Source organism: Bombus pascuorum, chromosome 2 (assembly GCF_905332965.1).
Source record: "Bombus pascuorum chromosome 2, iyBomPasc1.1, whole genome shotgun sequence".
NCBI classification, from domain to species: Eukaryota; Metazoa; Arthropoda; class Insecta; order Hymenoptera; family Apidae; genus Bombus; species Bombus pascuorum.
The window spans coordinates 22050466-22077819 of NC_083489.1; the positions used below are offsets into that span (position 1 = coordinate 22050466).

At 33.6% G+C, this 27354-nt stretch overlaps 1 protein-coding gene across 1 annotated transcript in view; it reads left to right on the top strand.

Moving 5' to 3' along the window:
- Positions 1–27354, top strand: part of LOC132904603 (tyrosine kinase receptor Cad96Ca-like) — a 70313-nt gene that overhangs the window by 34977 nt on the left and 7982 nt on the right. Inside the window, exons 2-4 of the mRNA XM_060955255.1 lie at positions 20574–20824; positions 24310–24425; positions 26257–26653. Coding sequence (XP_060811238.1) covers positions 20574–20824; positions 24310–24425; positions 26257–26653 — 764 coding nt within the window. The remainder of the gene's footprint in view (positions 1–20573; positions 20825–24309; positions 24426–26256; positions 26654–27354) is intronic.

The following is a 27354-nucleotide window of genomic DNA, read 5'->3' on the forward strand; positions in this document are numbered from 1 at the left end:
ATATTATGTACATTAATATTCTATTCCAAGTCAAATTCAAATAAAGTACTCTAAAGTTACTCAGTTTTCGTTTATGCAGACCAGGAAAGTTTGTTTTATTGCATTTTTGTATCATCTCTGTGAAAGTGTAACTGATGTATATGTACATGTACATATACATATAAAAATAGAAAATATACATATATAAAAAAATATATATAAAATATACATAAAATATATAAATATAAATAAATAAATAAATAAAATAATAAAAATATACATATATAAATAGTTAGGTTGATAGGGTATGTTATACATTGCAGGAATCTAGCAAGAATGGATATATCTCCACTTTAATGTGTAATTGATTAAAACTACATGGAAGTTGCGAAATTATCTACTGTAAGGAAACAGGCTAATAACAAGGACTTTCTCTTATTCATACGAAAGCTCATTGGTATGCTTATGCGGAACAAATGCCGAGCCTTTGGAATGGCGAACAGTGTGCCGTAACATTAACGAATAATTACTGAGATCACAGCTTGTTAATGACCTAACGGAACTGTGTTACTTAATTTTGTTGTTTCCACATTCAATGGGAAGAAACATTATTTCAGACAAAAATATTGAAGAATATTCGCGGAAGATAAAAATTAAAGTCCTGTAGTTTAAACTGTGAAGCTTATTAATATTGTTAATTGAGACAAAATTACGTATTATTTTAGGAACGTATTGCAGTACATTTTTTAAAGATAAAATATAATAACTATTCTTTTTTTTATTTATAATAATTATTCATAATTCTGTGCCGTGCATGCAAATGTAGGAATAATAATTGTTGATCCAAGAACAATGAATTAATAAATAGAAATTATAAGAACAAATATACGATAAATAAATAAATAATAACACGTGCTTCAAAAATATAATTTTAAGTAAATTGGAAGTAAATAAACTAATCAAGTGGATATGAAGAGAATATAATATCTAGCTTGTTTTAGGACAAAACATAGTTTTTCTTACCAAATTTTCCTTTGGAAACAGCGTTATTAAGTAATATATAATTTGAAATTATTAAAAGCATATACAATTTTTAAATGCATATATGTACAATAATGATAATTATATTTTAGCAGATTTCGTTTCAACTAAAATTGTCTATAATTTTCTCATAGAAAAGTATCTTATTTCCACATTATTACTCATTATCTACGTTTAATTAATTAAAAAGTCCTCATAAAAGAACATAACAATAATATAAGATTTTAGTTTTATTGATGTTCTGTCAGTGAAAAATATCTTACCATTTTAAGAACTACATATAAAAGTACCATTTTGTGTATTATAATATGCGTATATTCAGTAATCGAATAAACGGTGACATAGCGTTTTCAATACGTTCTGAAAGACCAGAATCGATTGCTTTGAGTCTAAATTCGATGCTGAAACATATAAGAGATAATTTTGTTTCACCGAATATCCCAGTTTTCTGTACATATTGATTTCATGTTTCTATAATAAGTTTCTAATTTTACCAACTTTTAAATAAACGTATCGATTATCGATGATTTAATTTTAATTCTAAAAGGTTCTAAGATCACATTCTACGTAATAACGATATTTATTAAACAATATGAATTACAAGAATTACGAGAATATTTCTTACATAAAATTTTGCGATATTATTTAAAAATTGCATTTTTATATACTTTCTGAACTTTCTAATATATTACATAAAATATTGCATCGTTTTTATTGTAATGGCAATTGATATATGGAAATAATAAAGTAGACTGATCTAATTTATAAATTTCGAAATTAATATAATGGCTCACCTAAATTGTTAAAAAATGCATTTATTTTTTAATTATTGTAATAATTATATTAAAACGTTAAAAGTTCTCGGTGTACATTTTTTTAGTGATGTTCACTTGGCAAGTTTGTATTAAAAGGTTTCTAAACTTAATAATCGTTTTTAGGATTAAGAAAATATCGTGTATTACGTATATAAATCATCGTATTTACGCACTGGTTCTTTAGATGTGGTAAAGAGCGCGCCTTCATTCTTACATATCTCCTTTGTCCTTTTAAGGTAATGTAGGAGTGTTTGAGCAGCACAAATCTTTTCATTTTCATAAGATAGCAACATGGTTGATTTCGTATTGGTTTCAAAATTTTTATTGAAGCTACAATCTTTATCTGGAACGAAATCGCAATTCTCAATTCAATTTTTTCGAAATTTAATTCGAACGCACGTTGCCATGGGCACATTTGATAAGAGAGAAACATCATCGATGACTGTCCGTGAGAAGGAACTCGATGAATAACCTGCAAAATGTTTTCGGACAGGTTGTGAGTGTGCTTGCGTATTTTTAATAAAAAATTCAAAACTCTTGTTCTTGTATATTTTATTTATTTATTTATTTTGTACAGTTCAGAATTCTTTGTTCGTGAGTCTAATCTCTGAACTTCTGACTGCTGGAAAAAAGAGCGAATGGGGCGATCAAACGATCATCTGCTTGTATTAGGTTGTCCGAAAAGTTCCTTTCGTTTTATAAGGAAATAATAGACGCACAATGTTTTCCGTTTTATATTAATTTATTGAATTATGCACGAACATAATAATAGAAATAGAACGAAATGGATCATACCTAATTCAATAAAATAATATAAAACAGAAATTGCTGTTCATCTATTATCACCTTATGAAACGAAAGAAACTTTTCGGACAACATAATACAAGAAACAGTTAAGAGTACCACTCTATTTGTACGATTCGATTCCTATAAACCCCAAGCACGATAAAAAGCAAATTGAAAGCAAAAAACATAAATAAGTTTACGCCTTTTTCTATCTCGATGTTCTTGTTTCTTCATTTTCATCAGATTCCTCTGCAATCGATATAGCAGGTTCTTCAACCAGCTCTCCTTTTCTTCCTCGCTCGAAAGAAAGCAACGTTTCCTTCTATTAAAATAATCTTTATTTTGTCTACAAATTCCGCGTGGCTTCATTCATACAAATGGAAGAATGAGACAAGCAGAGGTGCAGTGCTGAGGAGCGCTGTTTCAGGCGCATTCCTTTTTTTACTGTAAACCTGTGGCACTAATTCACCTCGAAGTAGGGCACTACCGAGTGATCTCGAGGAAGAGATGCGAAATACAATACTGTTTTTTACGAGGATGCTGGTGTCTTCGCGTATTCTACGAGTTGCAGAAGGAATTGTATCCTTCTGCAAAGAATTGTATTTGGTATCTATGTACTCTGTAAATTCGCAACAAGATACAGAGTAAGAATAGAAACACACCCGAACCAGCTGGCAGCTGAAACGTGCAACACAACAAACATCGCAAAAAGACTAAAAAGGAAACACCCAATAGACCTCATAAAAGATATAACTTGGAAAAAACGAAGCTGGCACCCCGCTGGGGGTAGCCACCCACATGCTATATTTATTTTTATTATATTTTATTTTTTTTCTTCACCAATAAGATATAACACTTTACCAAATGTCCAATAAGGACAAATTGTAAAATAATCAAATTAAAATAAAACAAAAAAAAAGAGAAAACCCAATAGACCTCATAAAAGATATAACTTGGAAAAAACGAAACTGGCACCCCGCTGGGGGTAGCCACCCACATGCTATATTTATTTTTATTTTATTTATTTTTTTTTCTTCACCAACAAGATATAACACTTTACCAAATGTCCATAAGGACAAATTGTAAAAAACCAAAATAAAATTAAAAAAAAAAAAAAAATGTACTCTGTAAAAAGACCTATCCGAACTTAGCCGAATCACGCTGGGCGATGAACGTGTTAAGGGGTAATGTCTGAGCAGCATATTGGAATTTATTAGCTATTTTTTGGATGCTAGTGTTTGTGTAGATGTTGTAGGTAGGAAGTTTAAAACTCGTTCTTTATTAGTCCTTTTCTCTGATGTTCCAGATACTATGGATATTTCTCTGCTCGTTACATTTCCATGTCGTTTATAGTGCGATTAATTTATTTTTCCTATTTTCAAGAGACAGTTTTGTGAATTTTCCGTTCTCTGTCCTACTCAAGGTTATTCTTCAAGAAAGTATTCACTGGTTGAGCTGTTCCACTATTACGTATCGTTACTTTCTATTTACTAACTACACAGGTGATGTTTATGTACATGTACTTAAGTGTGTATGTATTTATGTGTGTGTGAGTTTATATTTGTGCTCTCTCCGGAGGTAAATTAGGAACACAAAAAATCAAGCAGTTGAAGCATTACAAAGCACTATAATCATATCATACAGATTTGTATAACCATTCCCGTAAATTCAATGTTAGATTTTTGTAGGAGAATTCTTTCGAAAATTGTAATTAAATCTCTCGATAATTAGGATACATAATAAATGAAGAACAAGTAGCGCAAACCAGATATATGACAACATAAAAGAATACGAAACGAAATTTGTATAACCATTCCCGTAAATCCAATGTTAGATTTTTTGGAAAATTGTAATTAAATCTCTCGATAATTAAGATACATAATAAATGAAGAACAAGTAGCGCAAACCAGATATATGACAACATAAAAGAATACGAAACAAAAAGTAATGAATTTTTAAATAAAATTACTTCAAAAATTCGATGTAAACACTAATCAAAGAAAAATGGTGAAACAAATGTAACATGAAACATGTAAAATGAAATACGATCCAAAAGTGTAGAAAAATAGAAGTTCGAAAAAAATCAACGAAACGAAAATAAAATCAGCTTACAGAAAGCTGGCTATTTTTTGTGATAATAAAATGTCTCGCGATGCATGGACATGAGAAATACACATTCTATTTTTATCGTGTTTGTATATTTAATATCACGGCATCTGATCTGATTGTGTACTCGTACGATTGTAAATAAATTGTCACAACTTTCTATTATGACGAACATACGAAATATTCTGTTCTGGTAGTGACCTAACACTTTCGCGACTGATAACGTAGCGACGCGTCTTTTGATTTTTAATAAGCCGGAAGTGACTAACGTAAGAACGTACTTACCTCAACTGGTAATTATCTTCATTTGAATATTTTCTGTTCGTGCAAAGTGGTAGGTTCGATAATTCAATTCGCGATACAAAAGCATTAATTTTCGATTCTTATATTTAATTTTATCAAGCTAAAAGTTATAAATATTATGGAGGTAAAAATTACTATTATCGGTTTCACATTGCATTGAAATAATTGCAATTGGAAAATTTTATAATTATTTGCTGAAAGAGCAAATATCTCTAAAAATAAGAAAGAGAGTAAGAGAAACAAATAGTTTTTGAGATAAAAATCCGTAAATATAGTCTGCTTTCGTGAGAGTAGGTAAAACTTACAATTATCCTTATTTCTAAGCATATTGGGGATCAGAAAAATGATGAGTCGAACCTCCCCTAATCTTATATAAGCTACATTATGCTTGAGTCTTAATAAATTGCTAACATTAGGACCAAGAGCTGACCAATTTGTTATAAAATGGTATACTAGAAAAATCTGTTAATAAATTTAGTAAAGATAAAAAATAATAACCTATGTATATAATCTTTTATTTTGCTCTCTTTCATAATCTACGAATATTGGAAGTAATGTCAAACTTCTGAATAAGATAATCTGAAAACAAAAATCGTCGATATAGGACCCAATTTTTAACGTGTGTTTAATTAAACTTGATTAATGCAATATTATTTTTAATTTATGATATTTCCACTATTATACATTATAATATTCATAGCATATTTAACAATTTAGTTCTACTTTGTGATAGGATAGTATAATATTCTTCATATACAATAGATTGTAAATTTTAATTATAAATGAACAAATTAAAATATAGTAAAACCTAAGACTTATGAAACTTAAATTTATAAGAAGTTGAAAGAAGCTGATTTCTCTCATAATTCGGATAAATTTATGTAGAAAATAATGTAAGAATCTTGGATTAATATATCATGAAATTCCAAATCAATATTTATTTATTTAAGTATTATTATAGATAAAATACACTGTACAAGTCCTGCTACTGCACTACAACGGGAAGAGTGATAAATTAAAGAAGTTAAAAAGGTCAAATACTTAATATCTATAAACAAACGCATCAGGCAGCAGTCAGTCAGTGTGTATCTTTTGTAATTAGTAATTAGTCACGGCATCTGTGAGTGATTTCTGTAATCATTCATAGAGTCAAGTATCGTTTTAGTTAGTGAACAATCGTGAACAATCTCGTGCAGGTCTTTCAATTGCAAACAGCATCAACAAGCATTCGCGCAGTAGCGTGTCGTTAACCATTCGTGGCAATCATTCGTACATCGCGTCCCAGCAATCGTATCGTATTGTATAATCATTCGTCTCTAATCTCGTCTTCTAATCTCGTCGCAGCAGCCGAAGACAATTCGGAACCTTCTCGTCGTTCCGAGTAGTACAATCCTTGGTATCGTTGATTAATCACCGTGTATTCAGCCACTACTCTCTCTTACGAATCAATTACCCAAAGTTAATTCGGCGGTGTCATAAGTACAGTGTCATGGATATCGGACACACGCGTACGAGCAAATAATAAACGCTTAATAATGACAAGAAGCTTTTTATATACAAATCGGAGTATACGAGATATTTGTGTCTGAAAATACTTAACGAAAAATCTTTTCATATAACGTTAAAACATAAAAGATATAACTTAGAAAAAAGGAAGCTGGCACCCCGCTGGGGGTAGCCACCCACATGCTATATTTTATTTTTAATTTTTTTCCCAATAAATAAGCTATAATACTTTACCAAATGTCCATAAGGACAAATTGTAAAAAACCAAAATAAAATAAAAAAAAAAATATAACGTTAAATAAGACATTCAGTTAATGTATCTTGTATATATGTATTTGCATATACATTTATGGATCTTTAAGTTTCCCACAAATTTACAGAAATCCGTAATTTAGTTATGACAGTCAAACATCTCTGCTCTTAATCGAATGAAAGTTTTTTTTTTTTTTTATTTTATTTTGGTTTTTTTTACAATTTGTCCTTATGGACATTTGGTAAAGTGTTATATCTTATTGATGAAAAAAAAAAATAAAATAAAAATAAATATAGCATGTGGGTGGCTACCCCCAGCGGGGTGCAATAAGATATAACACTTTACCAAATGTCCATAAGGACAAATTGTACAATAACCAAAATAAAATAAATAAAAAAAAATTTTACGAAAAAAGTGATGTTTAAGAAAAGTAGCAATTGTAAAATTTCCTTAATTACTTTTTAAATTAATAGACTTCTTTTTTCATTTTTAATTATTTTAAATTTTTATCATTGTTATATTTTTTGTCAATTTTTATAGAATTATTATTATCGATAACAAAATAAGATAAGAATCATACAGATATAGCTAATTTAAATATAAGCGAATACCAATATAAATGAAAGGAGAAATATATAAAATTCATTAAAAAAAAATGTCTTGTAAAAAATCAATTACGTTATAAATTACGTTATTTGTTAAACCTTCTGTGTAAGAGGTCGATCGTCGTTCGTCAGATACCATGATGCTACGATATAACGAATGATCATTCATCGTGCTAGCATTCTCGGTAGCATAAGATCCCGTTGCACGGAGTATCGGTATATTGCTACTCTTATTTGCGATTCGAGATTTCAATTCAGCTCTGAACTAAGAAAGGGCCCTGACTCGGGATAATAGATCGTATGTTGTTCAAAGAGTGAGAGATTGATTTAAGTTTATACACACATTCGGTAAAATAATGCCGAGTTATGTGACTGTTCTGTAAGAACATGTTGTACTTTGATCATCTTGTTAGATAGAACGAATCACTGCATTTTCTTGTTACTTTTAACAATTATCGTATTTTTTGAAGGTGAATTAACCTTAATTTCAAATAAGTGAGATTAGTTATGTTTCTTACTATTAAAGATCCAAAAATGTATCTTATATAAATTTTTTTACATTTTTAATACTTGGAGAAGTAATAGTGTGTATACACTTAACAGGTATACTGTATGATAGATATTTCTTAATTGATTATTATTTACAGCTCAACAATTGATTTTATTAAAATCAAGTTGAGCTTTTACACTTTGCACTTTTAGAAAAGTGATGTTTAAGAAAAGTAGCAATTGTAAAATTTCCTTAATTACTTTTTAAATTAATAGACTTCTTTTTTCATTTTTAATTATTTTAAATTTTTATCATTGTTATATTTTTTGTCAATTTTTATAGAATTATTATTATCGATAACAAAATAAGATAAGAATCATACAGATATAGCTAATTTAAATATAAGCGAATACCAATATAAATGAAAGGAGAAATATATAAAATTCATTAAAAAAAAAATGTCTTGTAAAAAATCACACAAATTAATTTGGTATGAAAGGAGCAATTTATTTTGAATTAAGTGCTACAAACCGATTAGGTCTTCTTAAAATTACATTGTTTCTATACTGTTACGCCACGAGGTTTAGTATAGATCGTATTTCTAACTTTCGCTCGCGGTCCTACAGCGTCGCAGACGGATCGGCTTATCTGCCCAACGAAAAATGTATACAATGTATCGACGAGCGCATAGTTGCCAAGAATTCCAGAAACGTCGATTTTGGTCCATTATTTTATTCAAACAAAGAAGGTGGCCTAGGTGATCATAGGCGCGAACGGTGGCGTGATCCAAGCGTAATGGGGGTCGTCTCCCCTAGAAGACAAATAATTGATTTAAGAGCAATCAGTCTCATTTGAAGATTCAAACGACATACATCGAGAGGTCTGACGATTGAAAATAAAGTCGCTTAGTGTAACGAATTCATTGGGAGATATCGTAAAGTCGGGTCGAATTTCTGTAACGCATTAACTGTATTCATCGCTAAATAATTTGTGACGCTTTTATTATTATACAATTCATTGTTGAATATACAAGCTATATTAACCTATTATAGTGTTAAATTCATTGAACCACCTCTGTTATCTTAACCGAAACAAGGGGAACAACTAATTCGCGGCGCCATAACCTTTTTTATTTCTCTCTTTTTTTTTATGTATGTTGTATGTATGACTAATCGGAATTATTCTTTTCGCATCTTGTTGGGCATGTTCTCTCGTTGGTTGTATTAGAAAAAATTTTTCGATTTGATCATTGTAAACTATTTTTTTTTTTTTTTTTCTCAAAAACTAATTTTTGTGAAACGACTTCCCGTGTGTTCATCGATTTCTTTGGAATGGGTTGACCAATAAAAATGATTCCTATCGTATTTCGTAGTGTATGTTCTTCCGCTATCTAGTTAAAACATTCTTTTACATTTGTAAGCTATTTTTCTATATCTATATCTATACCATTGTAGAAATGCAAACTTTATGTATGTTCATAATTTCATTTACGTGTGCTCAGTGAGTGTTCTGCAGTTGTTGGGCTGATATCGAGATGATTCGCAATATAGACTTCAACTCGTGTTTTCATCGCAGAAAACATTGTTCCGCGGATTCGTTTTCGAGCATAACTCTATTTTCGTTGCGACATAATGTGTGATATGTTACTAATAAGTTATAGAAATATCCTTCTCTATCACTGTTCAAAGTATAATATCGATGGCACAATATAGGTTTACTGCTTATTTGTATACGGGGTTGGACAATCCATATAATTTTTTATTCATTAATGAGAACTAAAAATTGGAATAAATAATAAATAGATAGAAATAAATTATCGTCTTACTAATGGCCATGAAAACGATACTACGATGGTCCTGTAATATTGATCGCTTTATTAAAAAATGTGAAATAAAAGACTTTTTGCTAAAAAAATATTACTGACTTCGAAAAGCTCTAAAAAGTATGAAATAATTTCTATTTTATTTGTATTTTATCTACGCACATATGCAACAACGGTTAGATTACTCATTTAGTTACTAAACAGCATACTAATTATATTGCAACCTTCTCGAGAAGCGGCGAAAAATTAAAAATATTACTAATATATGATCTAATTACATTTCTAATTGTATAATTAATATATATCATAATGTTAGTAATTATATAATGTTACATATTATATATATATATATATTATAACATATAATATGTTAGTAATTGTAATGATTGCACCTCAAGTTAGTAACGAGCTTAGTGTATGTGTAATACCACTATCCTGTACACTATTAATACATTGAGTTTAATTTGTATCCGTACGGATACAAACGACGTTTCTCAATTTGGCCACTATTAAAACATGTTCTGGGTGATTTTGTATTATAATATATTGTAGCTTTAAGCAATTAAAGTAGATTTGTTGAAATTTGAATATATATATGTCGGGTTGGCGTTAGGACTTAGGTTAGGGGCATGTAATGAATATTTACCTGGATTATTTATCGTTGTCGCACAATCGAGGTAGCGTTTACTAACACAGGTATAGATGTTACAAGATTGATAATTGGCCGGAGTAACTAGACGCTAATGACAATGACTTTAGGTTCGATATGACTAATCCACGGTTTGTTTTCCGCAGTAACGGGCAGTTAGGCGCGAAATGGCCCTCTTCGCGACACTTGGAACAGGACACCTTGAACGATAAATAAAAGATATAACTTAGAAAACACGAAGTTGGCACCCCGCTGGGGGTAGCCACCCACATGCTATATATTTTTTTTTTTTTTTTTTCACCAATAAGATATAACACTTTACCAAATGTCCATAAGGACAAATTATAAAAACCAAAATAAACTTAAAAAAAAAAAAAAATACCTTGGACGATATAGCTGGTCGGCTTCTCTCCGAGTGTCGTGTTTTCGACTGTCTCTCGATCTTCATTCTCGTACGGCACTTCACTATTTTATGCCCGAGGACACCACAGTAACGACACTTAATCCGGGGGTCAGGTAGCTTCTGCCGTTTAACTTCGAGGCCTGCTGATGGATTTCCTGACGAAGGCGCCGGCCTCCTCTTCGCGTAGTGGAAAGCTTTCATTTCCATCAAAAATTGATCCCGAGTCTTGATGTCGCTTGTAAGCGCTAATTTCTCGACACGTTCGTCGAGCGGACTCAGGTGGTAAAGAACGGCGGCGTGGACTATCTCGATCGCATCCAGATGATCCCACCTTGCCCCAAGGAGGGAACAGAGACGAACACCATAGGCTCCTATGGATTCACCTTCCAGCCGAGGTTCGGCTATCATCTTCATTAGAGCTTCGGTTGTCGTTTCGATACCAGCAAAGCGCGTAAGAAAAAGTTCTTTAAATTTTGACCAGGTAAGGCTTGCATTGACCGGCACCTGCGCGAGCCACCCCGCGGCAGCGCCCTTCAGCGCACGACTTACGGTGCAAAGTAACTCATTATATCGCATGGGCCTTCCTTCCATGAGACAACTGGCAAATGAGCACCATACGACTGGGTCGGCGCCCGCGATATCGGGATCGAACGGCGGTAATGATATGTCCTTAGGTTCCACACTCACCCCTGGCTCTTTCAATTGACTCACGATGGCCAGAAGCTGCTTCGAAATTGTAGACGGTGGTGATACTTCCTTAGGTTCCGCACCCGCCTCTTGCTCTTTCAATTGACTCGCGATGGCCAGAAGCTGCTCCTTAATTGTAGACGGTGGTGATCCCACTTCTGATGTCGGGTTATTGGTAGGGGCGTATAATGAATCTTCACCAGTGTTGTTCATGGTTGTCGCACAGATATTTATTACACAAGTATGGCTGATACAAGATAGACGATCGGACGCGGTAACTGGACGCTAATGACAATGGCCCTAGGTTCGATATAGCGAATCCACGGTCCACGGGATAACGAATATACTTTGCTTCGAAGTCTAAGTCGGACTCGACTTACTCCTCGCGATACAAAGATTGCTTGATTAACTCTTTGCTAAGACTTAGGTTATTCACCGATCGTACAAGCACACTAGGCGTATGGCTAATGAGACTGCCAGAAAGGGAATGACTTTCCGTCACGACGACGCTGCAGAGGAGAACTGTGATGGGATGTGCCTAAGGGCACGAGATCATCGGATTCGTCAAAGAAAGCCTCCGCACGAAGGGTGAGGGAGATAGACGTTGCTGTTAATTGGTTAATTTCTATGTAGGCGGTTAGAAAAGAATGCTAGCCGCCCTTGAGAGAGAGTTCCTGGCGGAAAGCGTCGCACGTGAGGAAATCTGATCTCCCATATCTTCCCGCAATAGGTGACAGATTTACGGGCGGATAGAATGAAGACTGTTTGTCAATCTGAAGGACTTTAGTTAACTAAATCCTAAGATTTGTAGCGGTTCCTCAGGCTATCTGAGCATAAACTGTGAATGAAGCATCGACATCTGGCGATCATCTTGTCCAAAGAATGGGGTCTGTGCGTTTGGAGCCACGGGGCCGTTGGAATGTTCATTGTCAAGTGTCGGTACGGCCAATTTTTTAAAGGAGAGCTATGCAACTCCATATCTCTGTTAGGTGACCGCGGCTACGTTTGGCGACCGGTTGTCGCCTCGAGCCTAAGCTCATTGTCTCAAGTTTCGAACGACTGTGTTGGGTTATTTTGTAAATGCTACAGCATTGAGGTTTTCCAAGTAACACCAATGGGGGGCCCGGTGTCCTTTCATCTCCGACATATATATATATATATATAAATGTGTGGTTTCAATATATTTAATGTGCTGTTTAGTAACTAAATAGGTAATCTAACCGTTGTTGCATATGTGCATAGATAAAATACAAATTTTTTTTTTTTATTTTTTTTTATTTTATTTTGGTTATTTTACAATTTGTCCTTGCGGACATTTGGTAAAGTGTTATATCTTGTTGGTGAAGAAAAAAAAAAAAATATAAATAAAAAAATAATATAGCATGTGGGCGGCTACCCCCAGCGGGGTACCAGCTTCGTTTTTTTTTTTCTATGTTATATCTTTTATGAGGTCTATTGGGTGTTTCCTTTTTAGTCTTCTTGCGATGTTTGTTGTGTTGCACGTTTCAGCTGCCAGCTGGTTCGGGTGTGTTTCTATTCTTGTTCTGTATCTTGTTGCGAATCTGGTAATCTCCTCCTTAACCGTTGGTATTCCGAGGTCTTTCCTTATGTCCTTGTTTCTAACGTACCACGGTGCGTTTACCATTGTTCTAAGGATTTTGGCTTGGATTGTTTCTATTTTGTTTATGTGGCTCATTGCTGCTGTTCCCCATAGTGGAATTCCGTATGTCCAGATTGGCTTTATGATTATTTTGTATATTTTCAGTTTGTTTTCTGTGCTTAGTTTGGATTTTCGGCTTGTTAGCCATTGCATTTGTCTCCTTGCTATCTGTATCTTGTCTATTATTGATTTGATGCGCTGTTTCCATGTGAAGTGTGTATCTATGTGAAGTCCAAGGTATTTGACTTGCCTTGTTTGTGTTATTTGCGTGCCGTTCAGGAAGATGTTTGGTGTTATCTGTTTTCTCAATGTGAATGTAATGTGGTTGCATTTGTAAGGGTTAGCTTTGATTTGTTTGTCCTGTAGCCACTTTTCTATTTTTAAAATACAAATAAAGTAGAAATTATTTCATACTTTTTAGCGCTTTTCGAAGTCAGTAATATTTTTTTGGCGACAAATCTTTTATAATATCCTATGTACGAAAAAATGTCTTGTAATTAAGAAACATATTACGAATATTATGTAATTCCTCCTTAAATAGGAACCACTATATTTATGTATATTTGTCACATAATTGTTTGTGCAATTGTTGATGCAAGCATAATCTTGCAACTTATGGTATTACAATTTTAAAATATGTATAACTGAATCTATATACTTAATTTAAAATAAGCGACTATTCTTATCTTTTTCTATTTAATTAAGTTATAATTTATTAATTTTACCTCTCAGCTACAAAATGAGATTCGTTTACATGTCTGATGCACTCTCATTCATTTGCAACAAAGAATAGAGCAACTGTTCTTATGTAATTTATTATTAGAAATTTTTCTATATACAGGGTATTTCATCTAACTTGACCATCTTAAAAATATCTCATTTATTTTTTACGATGGGAAGAGATATCAGAGGAAAAGAATATTCGATTCAAAGGGATAAAAGTGATAGGCAAAAAATTTTTCTCAAGGTCACTTTTTTGAGACTTCAAGATCATCGAAGTACTTTTAAATGGGACTACATATTTTCATTACAAACAGTCTCATATCTCATAAAAAGAACAAATTGGACGGTGTGCAATATGTTGACCTTCGCGTGACTTTCAACGAGAAAATCATGAAATGTTTGCCACTGTTTTCAATACTCGTTCGGGTACGGTAAATGGATATCTCAATTTCATTGGAACAATGCGTCGTGTAATTGTTCCTGATGTTTATAAACAGAATGTTGCCTGATCGTTGGATAAGACCTGATGCAAGAATTTGTTGGCCAGCGCGATTGTCGAACTTATGCTACTTGATACTTAAAAAAATAAAATTTATAACGATACAACACCAGAAAACATACGAGAAAGGGTTCTACACAAATGTACATCAATTACTACATAAGTACTTAAAAATATAGAGAAATCATACCTTTGCTGCCTTCAAAATTGAGGTTAATTGTGGACATTCTGAACACATTCTGAACACATTCTGAAATAAATATGTTTATTTTGCATTGAAACATACAAATCTTAGCTTTATCTTCTCTTCATACAAACATAATTTTCCATACTATGTTTTTATGATATAGATTATCATGTCAAATTTGAGGAATTTGTTTTTGATTTTTTTAACAAAGATGTTCTTTATTTCCTAGAAAAATTTGAAACTAAAGTTGAGATAACAATAAAAACATATAGATAATAAGAAATAGATAGTATTTACAAAAAGAAATAAAAGAGATAAAGAACGTTATCGCAACAGTAAATTGAAACTATAATTACGAATGTTCTTACTTATGTATGTAAATACATGTATGTAAATTATTCCTGTGCATTTTGAATAATGTTAGAAATGAAAATAAATAGTATTAGGTTGTCTGAAAAATTTCTTTCGTTTTATGAGGAAATAATAAACGCACAACGTTTTTTGTTTTATATTATTTTATCGAATTACGTGCGATCCAATTTGTTCTGCTGAGATAAACACCGCGACGCTTCACAGACCTGGTATCACGTTTGTACGAAGGTGTATTGTTGTAAAAAAACACGTTTGCGAGAGAAAGACACTTTCCGGACAACCTAATGTACAAAGTAAAGATATATAAATAATAATGTAATAATATATGTAATAATAGAAATAATGTAATAATAATATATAATAGTATATAAATAAATGAAAATAAATAAAAATAAATATTTAAAAATATTTGTTTAATATTTATATGTATAAATATTTTAAATCAGTACATGTAGTTGCACTGAATTTTCTGTAAACGCGTGAAACAAAGTGAAAGGTGCCAATCACGAAAAAAGAAGAAAAGAAAGACAGAGAGAACGAAGGTAAAACGTGAGCAGCTTCTGAAAACAACATTCGCAAATTAGCTTTTGCTAACAATTTATTTTTAAAAAATACCTACTGCAATATAACACCATAAAACCTTTAAAAGTGGCCCTTACTGCTCCAGAGCATCTGGAAAAGGTAAGTTGTCATAAAATGCGAATATTATAGCCGACGATTGGAGAGAATATTTCAATCACTAGAATCGTTATCATAAAAGATATAACTTAGAAAAGACGAAGCTGGCACCCCGCTGGGGGTAGCCACCCACATGCTATATTTATTTTTATTTTATTTTTTTTTTCTTCACCAATAAGATATAACACTTTACCAAATGTCCATAAGGACAAATTGTAAAAACCAAAATAAAATAAAAAAAAAACCATATCGAGATTCGATCTACATCCAAAATTAACGAGAACAAAAATCTCAATGACGATAAACAAATATTAAAAATATTCTTCTTTCTGAGACTCAAAATTCTGGAACAAAATCTAACACTTTACCAAATGTCCATAAGGACAAATTGTAAAATAACCAAAATAAAATAAAAAAAAAAAAAACTAGAATCGTTATATCTGTTAAAAAAGCACGAAAAATCTCGAGACTTCAGGCTCTTACAGCAAAATGAAAGGTTACACTCTACTTGACAATATGGACTCGAAATCCAGGAAGGAATGCATATCAAGGTCGATCTCTCAAGCCACCCGCGGCTCTCTCTCATTATCGTTCAGTAAATCTGAAGTTAATTAGAGCTCAAGTGGAAAGCCATTTCGTTCTATACGAACTAATCGAGTTCGAAGGAAAGATGTACATACATAAAAAATTCCTCTGCATCGGAAATGGATTGTGGATCCAAACCGCTATAAGAGTTACGAAAATGAAAGATACATATCATATATCTGATACGTATAAATGCACATTGAACGCCTTTGTCGATATTAGAAAAATTAATTAAAGATTTATATCATTTGATACATTCGAAAGTATTTGGAACTGTGTACATGTGTACACACTGTGCATAAACTAGTGTAGCAAATACTGTGTAAAGTATAATGGCTATTTAATATATAAAGTATCTCGACTATGAGAGTATGCCACTCCCTTGTGTACGGAAAATTAGGAAAAATCGGTTTACGAGTTTTTGACTCTGATGCACTTCTCTAAGAAATCTGAAAAGAATAATTTAATAATTTAATAAACGTAAAAGCTACTAAAACTATAAAGACATTAACATAGTGACAGCAAAAACTAAGGCAGTAATAATATAGACAAATACAATTTTCCGGACCTCTAGAAAATCGATTTTTCAACTACAAATTTTGGAAACATTTATAGACATGCACGCCACTATGTAGACATCTCTGACTTTTTAAATGAGTTTTCATTAAGTAGAGCAAAAGAGATGGGGTTTAAACTGTAAATTGTGTTTTGCCCTATAACTACCGTTGCAGTAAGGATAGCAGCTTGACACTTTCCGGAAAGCGTTTTCGAGAGGTCTATTGAATGATATGCGCCCAGATCAAATTGCTTTGAACACAATTTTATCATGCGTTAGAGTCCTGTTTTGCGGCCAAGTTTTCAGGACAAAAATAACAACATCATAAAAGATATAACTTAGAAAAAAACGAAGCTGGCGCCCCGCTGGGGGTAGCCGCCCACATGCTATATTTATTTTTTATTTTTATTTTTTTTTTCTTCACCAACAAGATATAACACTTTACCAAATGTCCATAAGGACAAATTGTAAAATAACCAGAATAAAATAAAAAAATAAAAATAAAAAAAATAACAACATAAACAAGAACACACAAAAGCTCCGCTCCCCAGCGGCTTAAATCCAAAAAAAACCAACACAAGAACGAAAACAAAAAATTGTAAAATCCACGACACACAATACAGTATGGCTACGTCGTACCGTCGCGTATCGGTACTTTTGCCTAACACATTTTACTCTAATTCATTGTTTATTGTGAATTTCAAAAATGTACTAAAAAAAAAAAAAAACAATTTTATCATGCTTATTCGACTATATCCGTTGCGGTTACTTTTTTCCGTAGATGTTCACCCATCTGGATAATAACGTTACGATGCTGGTGACAAGTCATTTTTGTCGCTGTGTACATACATTTGTTTTCTACTTCTAACTGTTTTACCTTTGAAGTTAACCCATTTTCGGTTTCCAATCGTCATATGCATGCAATCATATTATAAAAATTTGTACAATATAAATTAATTAAATTCATATACATCAAATATAATTATTTCCAATATGTATAATTTTCTGTGCTGGCTGGCTTAAATGCGTAGTAGAGATACTTGTATGTGAGCCGAAAATCCAAACTAAGCACAGAAAACAAACTGAAAATATACAAAATAATCATAAAGCCAATCTGGACATACGGAATTCCACTATGGGGAACAGCAGCAATGAGGCATATAAACAAAATAGAAACAATCCAAGCCAAAATCCTTAGAGCAATGGTAAACGCACCGTGGTACGTTAGAAACGAGGACAGGAAAGACCTGGAAATACCAACGGTCAAGGAAGAGATTACCAAATTCGCAACAAGATACAGAGTAAGAATAGAAACACACCCGAACCAGCTGGCAGCTGAAACGTGCAACACAACAAATATCGCAAGAAGACTAAAAAGGAAACACCCAATAGACCTCATAAAAGATATAACATAGAAAAAAAAAACGAAGCTGGTACCCCGCTGGGGGTAGCCGCCCACATGCTATATTATTTTTTTATTTATATTTTTTTTTTTCTTCACCAACAAGATATAACACTTTACCAAATGTCCGCAAGGACAAATTGTAAAATAACCAGGAATTGTAATACAATTGTAAAAGAGCCAGGAGGCGAGATAAAGAAACAGAGGACCCTAACATCAGGGCAGAGATAGAGGAAGAGACGTGGAAAAGATGGCGGTCCCAGCTAATAGAAGAGGCAGAAAAACAGTCCCACCGTGCAGTAGACGCCATGCTGCCCATATGGGATAGGTGGAAAGAAGCGCGGTGTGTCCCGCTGACCTACAGGTTAACCCAGGTTCTCACCGGCCACGGAGTGTTCGGGAAGTTCCTGCTGAAGATCCAGAGGGAGGTGACCAACACCTGTCACCACTGTGGGGGAGCGGAGGATACAGCACAACACACCCTGCAACACTGCCCAGCCTGGGCAGTACTGAGACATACATTGGAGGTGAAGATAGGAGAAGACCTGTCCCCCAAGGCCGTAATGGAAGCCCTGCTACGCTGCCGGCCGGACTACGAGGCCGTCCGTGAATTTTGTGAGCGGGTGATGCTCATAAAAGAACGGGCAGAAAGGATTAGGATCAAGATCGGCCATCCAGCAAGAGTGCAGCGGAGCAGGAATCCGGGACGCAATGGAGGTGGGAGACCGCCATCTCCCCCCGCGGATACAGAGAGGTGACCATGGGCCCCGGGGATGGCTGCCCCGGGAGTCACTATGAGGAAGCCTCTCCTAGGCCAGGAGAGATGACGGGAGAAGGGGGTCTTTCAGGGGGTATTTCAATGTGAGTGCCCTGCGGCCCCTTTCTTGCGCGTCAAGCAGCCACGTGGAGCTTTAGTCTGTAAGAGTCCGACACTACCCGGTCTCCCGCTTGCGGGGGCCGGGTGTCCATGAGGATTTCTCCACGTTAAAAAAAAAAAAAAAAAAAAGATACTTGCTTGTAAATATCGGTGTGTGGATGTATGTGTATGCGCGCAGCGTCTCGAAAACAAAGGAAGGTAAACTGTTCAGTCGGTAAACAGTCGGGTATAGAAGAAAGTGCTGAGACGCGCGCAAGTGTGTATTGATGAATATATGAGAAATCGTCCATGAAATAAATATATTATTATTTTAATATTAATCCTCAGTATAAATTTAGTATTCCTATAACATTATTTCGGCTTCAAACATCCACAATTTCCAACAAGAACTTTCCAACCAATCTAGCACGTAATCAATATTTCATTCTACCAGAATTCTACCTTAATGCAATTTTATTTTGATTTTAATATCTACGTTCAATCAATAATCAATGATCAAACATATAAATAGATTAACAACCTAACTAATATCACTTTATGTATTACTAATAAGTAAAATACTGCATCTTAAGATATGTATATATATATACCAAAAATATAGAATATGTAAAATACAGCGGCTACAAAAAGTATTTGTACATCGTTGTGTTCACTATAGCGCTTACGTATCAATTATTAAGTCCAAATATATTAAATTTCGTATCATTTAGTAGTGCTTTCATATGATTATTATAATTCCATAAAAAAAAGCTTCGTTGAAAAATAAGAATTTCTGCCCTTCGTACATGTGCTCTTACAAGCAATTAATTCCTTTCAATTAGAAAATACACCAACAAAGCTTCTCAATCAACCAAATACGTAATCAATACTTTAATTAATTTAACGGATTCGACCTTAACATTTTAAATTCTTTAGAATGAAAGCTTTTCTGCATCTACAGTAAAAAATTGGCGAAATTAATCAATGTAGGAATAAAAAAAACACATTTTAGACAATTTTTATTTAAAAATACGTCGTGACACACACGATATGTCAGTGGGCGATCGGATGACGATGTGACATACTATATATAGGGAGTATGAGTAAAATAACGTTCTAGTTAAAATTTCTAAAAGATAAACACCCAAAAAGGTATTATTTTATTAATTTAATTATTTCAAAAGTGAGAAAATTGTATAATTATTAAGTACATAATGGATATAAACATTATTTACACTTATAAGTCAGAACAAACAAACAAACACACACAATATAAAAATTTTACTATAATATGAAGATATATTTATACATATAGCTAAATAAAAAATATTGTTTAAAGTGATATAGATCATAAATGATTTTTATAATAGTTCTTGAAAGTCTCTTCGAAACATAAATCTATCTTATCTTTACAGCCATTATTCTTCTGACCGGTGTTTGAGAATTGACTAAAAATATTCACGAGATACATGTATTATCGCATGTCATCGGCGAGATATCGTATGACATACGTACATATGTGCTATATTGTCTGTTTCAAACGTGTTAATGCAATTCCATTCTGATATTAAAACAAACATCACTCACCTTGCAATTAATTTGCATTGTAGAAAGTCAGTTCAGCGACAACACACCTCCTGTAATGTGGATAGATCGAAATTTGGTGCTTCTGGATACGGAACCTGTAGGAAGTGTGGTGACTAGAGCCCGTGCGGAAGACAACGAACAAGATCAGCTAACTTATGGCTTGGAACCTCTTGGACACAACTACAACGGAAATGACAGTCCGCAACCGCCGCTTCCTTTCTTTATCGACAATAGCACCGGCATTATCTACGTTAATGAAACGCTCAAAGGCAAAGTGAGTGTCACTTTTATCCATCTTAATCATTTTCGTGTTCAAATTGTTTGACATAAAAGATATAACTTAGAAAAAACGAAGCTGGCACCCCGCTGGGGGTAGCCACCCACGTGCTATATTTATTTTTATTTTATTTTTTTTTTTTTTTTTCATCAATAAGATATAACACTTTACCAAATGTCCATAAGAACAAATTGTAAAAAACCGAAATAAAATAAAAAAAAAAAATTGTTTGTGAACACACTACCTGTTACGTCGCGCCAGATGGTCCGTGCGACGTCCCTCTCGGTCTGGCCACCAAGGCCTACCCCTCGTTCCACTGACCCGCAATAAACCCAAGGATCCACCATAAACCGAATCTTTTTAGCTTAACTTCTATTCACATAAGTATTTTCGGTTTATGGATGGTCTTTTGAACGGTCCTTGAGTTTGTTGCACACTCTTGCTGATTACGGAGAAAGCGGATGTACCCCGCGAAATAGCTGCTTTTTCCCAGGAACAAGGACACCCATGAGCCACATCTGCAGGAGACTTTCTCCTCGTATTTTGGTTCTTAACATCGGCTATAACAACGGGCATCGCGGATCGTTTCCCTCACTTTTCTACCGAAAAGCGTTCTTAGTTCAAAAAGGGCACACCCATACCGAGTTTTCCTCCTTAATAGTACGAGACGCGTCTGTCTTACACTCCTCGGACAGTCAAATCTACTGCTCATATACACCTCGGATAGTCAAGTCTACTGTTCTTTCGCTCATCGGGCAGTCAAGTCTACTATTCTAACAAGTTCTCGGCATTCAACGCGCCAAATCTATCAACCCTCAGGTCAATCATTATACTTTCCGACACGACGAAGTCAAATCATTTCTGTCTACGTTCTAAGTGTTGTAATTTGGTGGAAATATATCTATATTATATAACTGTAGACTATTCAACAACAAACATCCTAAAAGAAATAAGGGGATCGCCCTGCTCGTGGTGTCGATTAGTATAATCGTAACGGGAATTTACGACTCCCGTTGACGCGCTTCTACGCGATCGCGTCTCTCCGCGACTGGACGAAAATACACTACCTTTTTTACCCCTTTTACTCTCCTTTCTTATACTTTTTTTTTTTTTTTTTTTTTTTATAGTTTATTTTGGTTTTTTACAATTTGTCCTTATGGACATTTGGTAAAGTATTATAGCTTATTTATTGGGAAAAAAATTAAAAATAAAATATAGCATGTGGGTGGTTACTCCCAGCGGGGTGCCATCTTCGTGTTTGCTAGGTTATATCTTTTATGACTTTCTTATACATGAATAGACCAATTCATCTTAAGTAAATATTGTTTAATCATTGGATAAAGTTTTACACCATTATTCGTAAATAGCGTTTTCTTGTTGTCACTGAGAATTTGGCCATTTAATTCGGCAAAGAATAACATTGCCCGTGCAGTGAGGAAGAGGCAACAAATACAGTAATTTTGTAGATAAAATGTAATTTTGTTTGTAAAACGCTTTTTGCTTTTGACTTTAACTAACTTAACTCGCTTTAAATGTCGGTGAAATATAACAAACGAAATAATTTTAATATATCTTAATATTTTTTCAAATAATATTTAATTAATCTACTTGATTGATAATGTTAAGGTTATTCGGTGTATGTGGAATTAAAGAAACGCGTGGGTAAATTGTAAGGTATTGTAAGTATATATATATTGTGAATATTAAAGTACAAAGTGTGGAATACAATGTAAGCTGATCCAGATCCTCACGCTAGCAATATTACCCTGACACTAAAAGAACCGCCGAAACCAACGTGGCACGTGTACCGCTTGTGGCCTGTCATCGACGCATTCTTTTGTCTACGCGCTATCGAAGACCTTCGCGCTTGAGAAACCGAAGACCAGATGTAGAGTTTTCTCAGAAGTGGCGATCACTTCAACATAAAATAATCTAATTCAATATAAAATAATCATAAAAATAATCTAATTAATGATTAAATATAAAGGTAGACACAAAAGATGTTGGCACGCACCCTAATTTTATATTGTTTGGATAATAAAATTTAATATATTCCGTGTTTGGTGATAGTTACAAAAACAAAATTTTTGGAAATTTGAAATTAAATGAAAGAAAGTCTCAAATGATGGAAAATTAATGTTTCGCGAGTCGTCAGCAGTATATATGTATTATAGCCGGTATACGGGGATAAAATTTATTTTACATCAATAAGAATATTTAACCAGGAAAAATCCAAAAGTATATTGCATTATATTTAAATCATATATATTTTAAACAACCTAATTTCTAAAAATTAATAGATTTTTAACTATAAAGGAGATTGTAATGATGCTCCAATCTAATTCCCCAGATCTCAGCTGTTATGGCATCTTTTTATTTCTTGAAATTGAAAATAATTGAAATAATTTCCTGAAATCTAAAAGCTTTAAAGAATTTAACTTCAGTGTTACTTCAAAAACTGAATATATCACTCTGGAAGAGAATTACTTTTGAAATATCTACAGCTAGCTATGAAATAGACTACACAGATGCTACTTACAAAAATATTACATAATAATAAATTTAGTATTTAATTTCCAACAAAAAGTTTGAAATCACTAACTTTTTTTAAGATCTATGTGATGTTAAGCAGAAGAAGAGAGACTAATTTTACAAATCAACAATTTATTTGACTATCATGTTTATATTTCTGTATTTTTATTATATTGCTATTTTTGCCTATTTTATAAATTTATATTCTTCATTAATAAATTGCTCTAAAAATCATGACAAAATCGGCAAGGGATTCTACGCACAAAAATAAGTCGAATCAAATTTTTTTCATTAAACGGCGCTTTGTTTCCAACAAATCTAAATTTGGAAATTTATTCAATATTTATCACCACGGCTAATTATCGATTGAGCCCGCGTAATTAATCAGCAACAAGTTATTTTACACGTGAAAATAGAATACAATTTTTTCGTTTAAGGCTTTATTGTAAAGAAACTAGAGGTTTCACATGTTTAGTTAAGATTTCATGTACCTGATACATGTGTACTTGATAAATTTTTTAAAAAACGAAGTGTTCTATGAAAAAATCTCTACATTTCCGATTTATTTCTTTATGTGGAATCGAATAGAATAGAATAATAAATAATATGATAATAATAGGAGTTGTCGTTCAGATAAGTGAATTCAATTGACAAATGTTCAGGTGACTAGATACTAAAATTTTGTTTCTATAAATAAAGTTTAAATAAATAGAGTTTTACTGTGTTTCTTTATTTTCGTACTTTTTATAGTCATCGCCTAATTAAAAGTCATGGTATGGTAGCACGCAATGTCATGGTGGTGCATTTAAGTGGTCAAGATCTCGTCGTTAGATGATGGCAAAGTACGCACGGTCACCTTTTTTCCCCGTCCGAGACGATGAGAACGTAACACAAGCTACGTATGGTCGACATTCAGGGATTCAATGACGTTTCTTGTTTCTTCTTTCCAGGGAGGGCAGAACCTGTTCCTTTACGTGACCGTCTCCGACGGTCAGCTCACGACAAAGACCGAAGTCTACGTCACTATCAAGAACACTTCGGGTCCCAAGGAACCCGACTGGACCAGGTAGGTTCTTCGTCGAGGACAAAATTGTTTGCGCATCGATTGATGAACCAATTCCGATCTTCGATGTCACTCACGACTACTCACTCAGAACATCGCCTCTATCCGCACAAGTGATATAACAACCTAATCTTTTTATCGTTTGCTAACTTTGCTGTTTGATTTTTGATTCTTGAAATTCCTTCTTCCTTTTTTTTTCTTCTTTAAAAATAATCTTCAATGTTGCATTAATTACACAAAATTTATTATTATTGACGATATTTAGGGAGTTAGATTTTGTTCCAGAATTTTGAGTCTCAGAAAGAAGAATATTTTTAATATTTGTTTATCGTCATTGAGATTTTTGTTCTCGTTAATTTTGGATGTAGATCGAATCTCGATATGGTTTTTTTTTTTATTTTATTTTGGTTTTTACAATTTGTCCCGAAGGACATTTGGTAAAGTGTTATATCTCATTGGTAAATAAAAAAAATAAAATAAAATAAATATAGCATGTGGGTGGCTACCCCCAGCGAGGTGCCAGCTTCGTGTTTGCTAGGTTATATCTTTTATGAGGTCTATTGGGTGTTTCCTTTTTAATCTTCTTGCGATGTTTGTTGTGTTGCACGTTTCAGCTGCCAACTGGTTCGGGTGTGTTTCTATTCTTGTTCTGTATCTTGTTGCGAATCTGGTAATCTCCTCCTTGACCGTTGGTATTCCCAGGTCTTTCCTGTCCTCGTTTCTAACGTACCATGGGGCGTTTACTATTGTTCTAAGGATTTTGGCTTGGATTGTTTCTATTTTGTTTATATGGCTCATTGCTGCTGTTCCCCATAGTGGAATTCTGTACGTCCAGATTGTTTTTATGATTATTTTGTATACTTTCATTTTGTTTTCTGTGCTTAGTTTGGATTTTCGGCTTGTTAGCCAGTGCATTTGTCTCCTTGCTGTCTGTATTTTGTCTATTATTGATTTGATATGCCGTTTCCATGTGAAGTGTGTATTTATGTGAAGTCCAAGGTATTTGACTTGCCTTGTTTGTGTTATTTGCGTGCCGTTCAGGAAGATGTTTGGTGAGAAAGATAAACTTGACGTAAAATTAGTTAACAGCACATTGAATTTAAAAATTGTTCTTCGTCTGCGGTTTTCATATGTAATTCTGTTTCACTAGATTACAATCGAAGATTTATCAGTTGGAAGATTAAGGTGATAATAATACACTTCATTAATTACAAGCTAAAGTGGTATTAATATTATAAAGAATTATCTATATTTTATCTTATCATCGAATGAAAATTCTTCAGTTCTATGAAAATCTTTCTCATAAGACCCACAACCTCATGATTTGATTAAATACAGTTCTTCTGCAATATAATTATTGCAAGTCTCCAAATATCAGAACTACTTTCTCACTGTTGCAAACCCTCAAATTACCAATCTGTATCGTGCTTCCAAGCCAACACCACAATTTTCCTTAAACTGTCCCGTGGTCGATAGGGCGGAGAAGCCACAGACTTGGACGAATCTACAAGAAGCAACTTGCTAGAAAGTTTCGTCGATAAATCACGAGGAACGTTGTATGACCTTTCAGAGAACTACCAGTAGCGCGTTCCACTATTCATGCTCCAAATCGTTTTTTTTTTTTTTTATTTTGATTATTTTACAATTTGTCCTTATGGACATTTGGTAAAGTGTTATATCTTGTTGGCGAAGAAAAAAAATATATAAATAAAAAATAAATATAGCATGTGGGCGGCTATTGGGTGCTCCAAATCGTTGACAATATCTTCGAATCGACTGGAAAACGTTTCGGTGACCGACGTAGCTCAACTCTATTCCAATTTTTCCTCGGCAGGAGCCCTGTAGGTTCTGCTGTCAGAAGACGCCCGCCATTGTTACCGGGAGTAGTTCCTGGACAGGGATTATTCCGTAAATTGGGGATACCGCCGTCACCAGTTGCTGTGCCACCCATTCCGAAAACGACAAAGTTACAGCCTGAAGACGCGAAGCAGGTCGAGGTTGATCCCGGTCCTGGCACCACCGGTGTTCCACAACAGCCTATGGAGGAGAACGAGGTCGAGGGACCACCTCTCAGCTCGAAAATTGCACCTGCCGAGGCACCGCCTTCCCAAGATATAGCGATCACCTTGATACCAGTCATGGCGGTCTGCGTGCTCGTCGTGGGCCTCGGTATGGGTGCCTGGTCCCTCAGAAACAAATTTTGCAGGAATCGGAAATCCAAAGAAGACACGGTATGAAAACACGTTTTGTAGATGAAATCGTTGGAAACACCGTGAGCCTAAATTCATAGTACGAGCAAAGTTAGAAAGATTCTGTGGCTCAAAATAAAACAAAAATCAAAATTAGGTTGAACTCTTCGTTTTGGAGAAAGTATATATACAAGCATACGTGTATTCGAGATAATTCTTCACAAAACATGTTCGAATTCTCTTGAAAACGGAGCGTTAATGTAGTTCTGTTATTCTTGATTCTAGTTTATATCGAGCCATAGAATCTCCTTAAATTCAGGCTCACGATGTATAGTAAAATATAACATTTTATCTTATTGCAATTCTCGAATTTTTACGTTGCTCTCATTTTAACAAATATTTTTAGTACAATTTTTTAACGTTTTAAGAAAATCTTTCGCACAATTGAAACAAGGAATCATGCGTTAGATCTTTAAGAATCTTAAAATTTGTCAATTGTGCGAGTTTCATGATCTTCTGAACATTAATGAAAATTCCAAAATTCGAGTTAATCTACGAGTTAATGAAGCGATAAATTGCGCAAGTGATAAAACGCAATAGCGTGAAAAAGATTTAACGATTTTTAGTTGAAATTGTTACATTTATTTCAAATATCCTTTTGTTGTATTTTTACTAGAGTATTTTTTATGCTTTTTTCAAATAATTTTTATTATACGTTTTAACAAACAATTGTAGTATATATA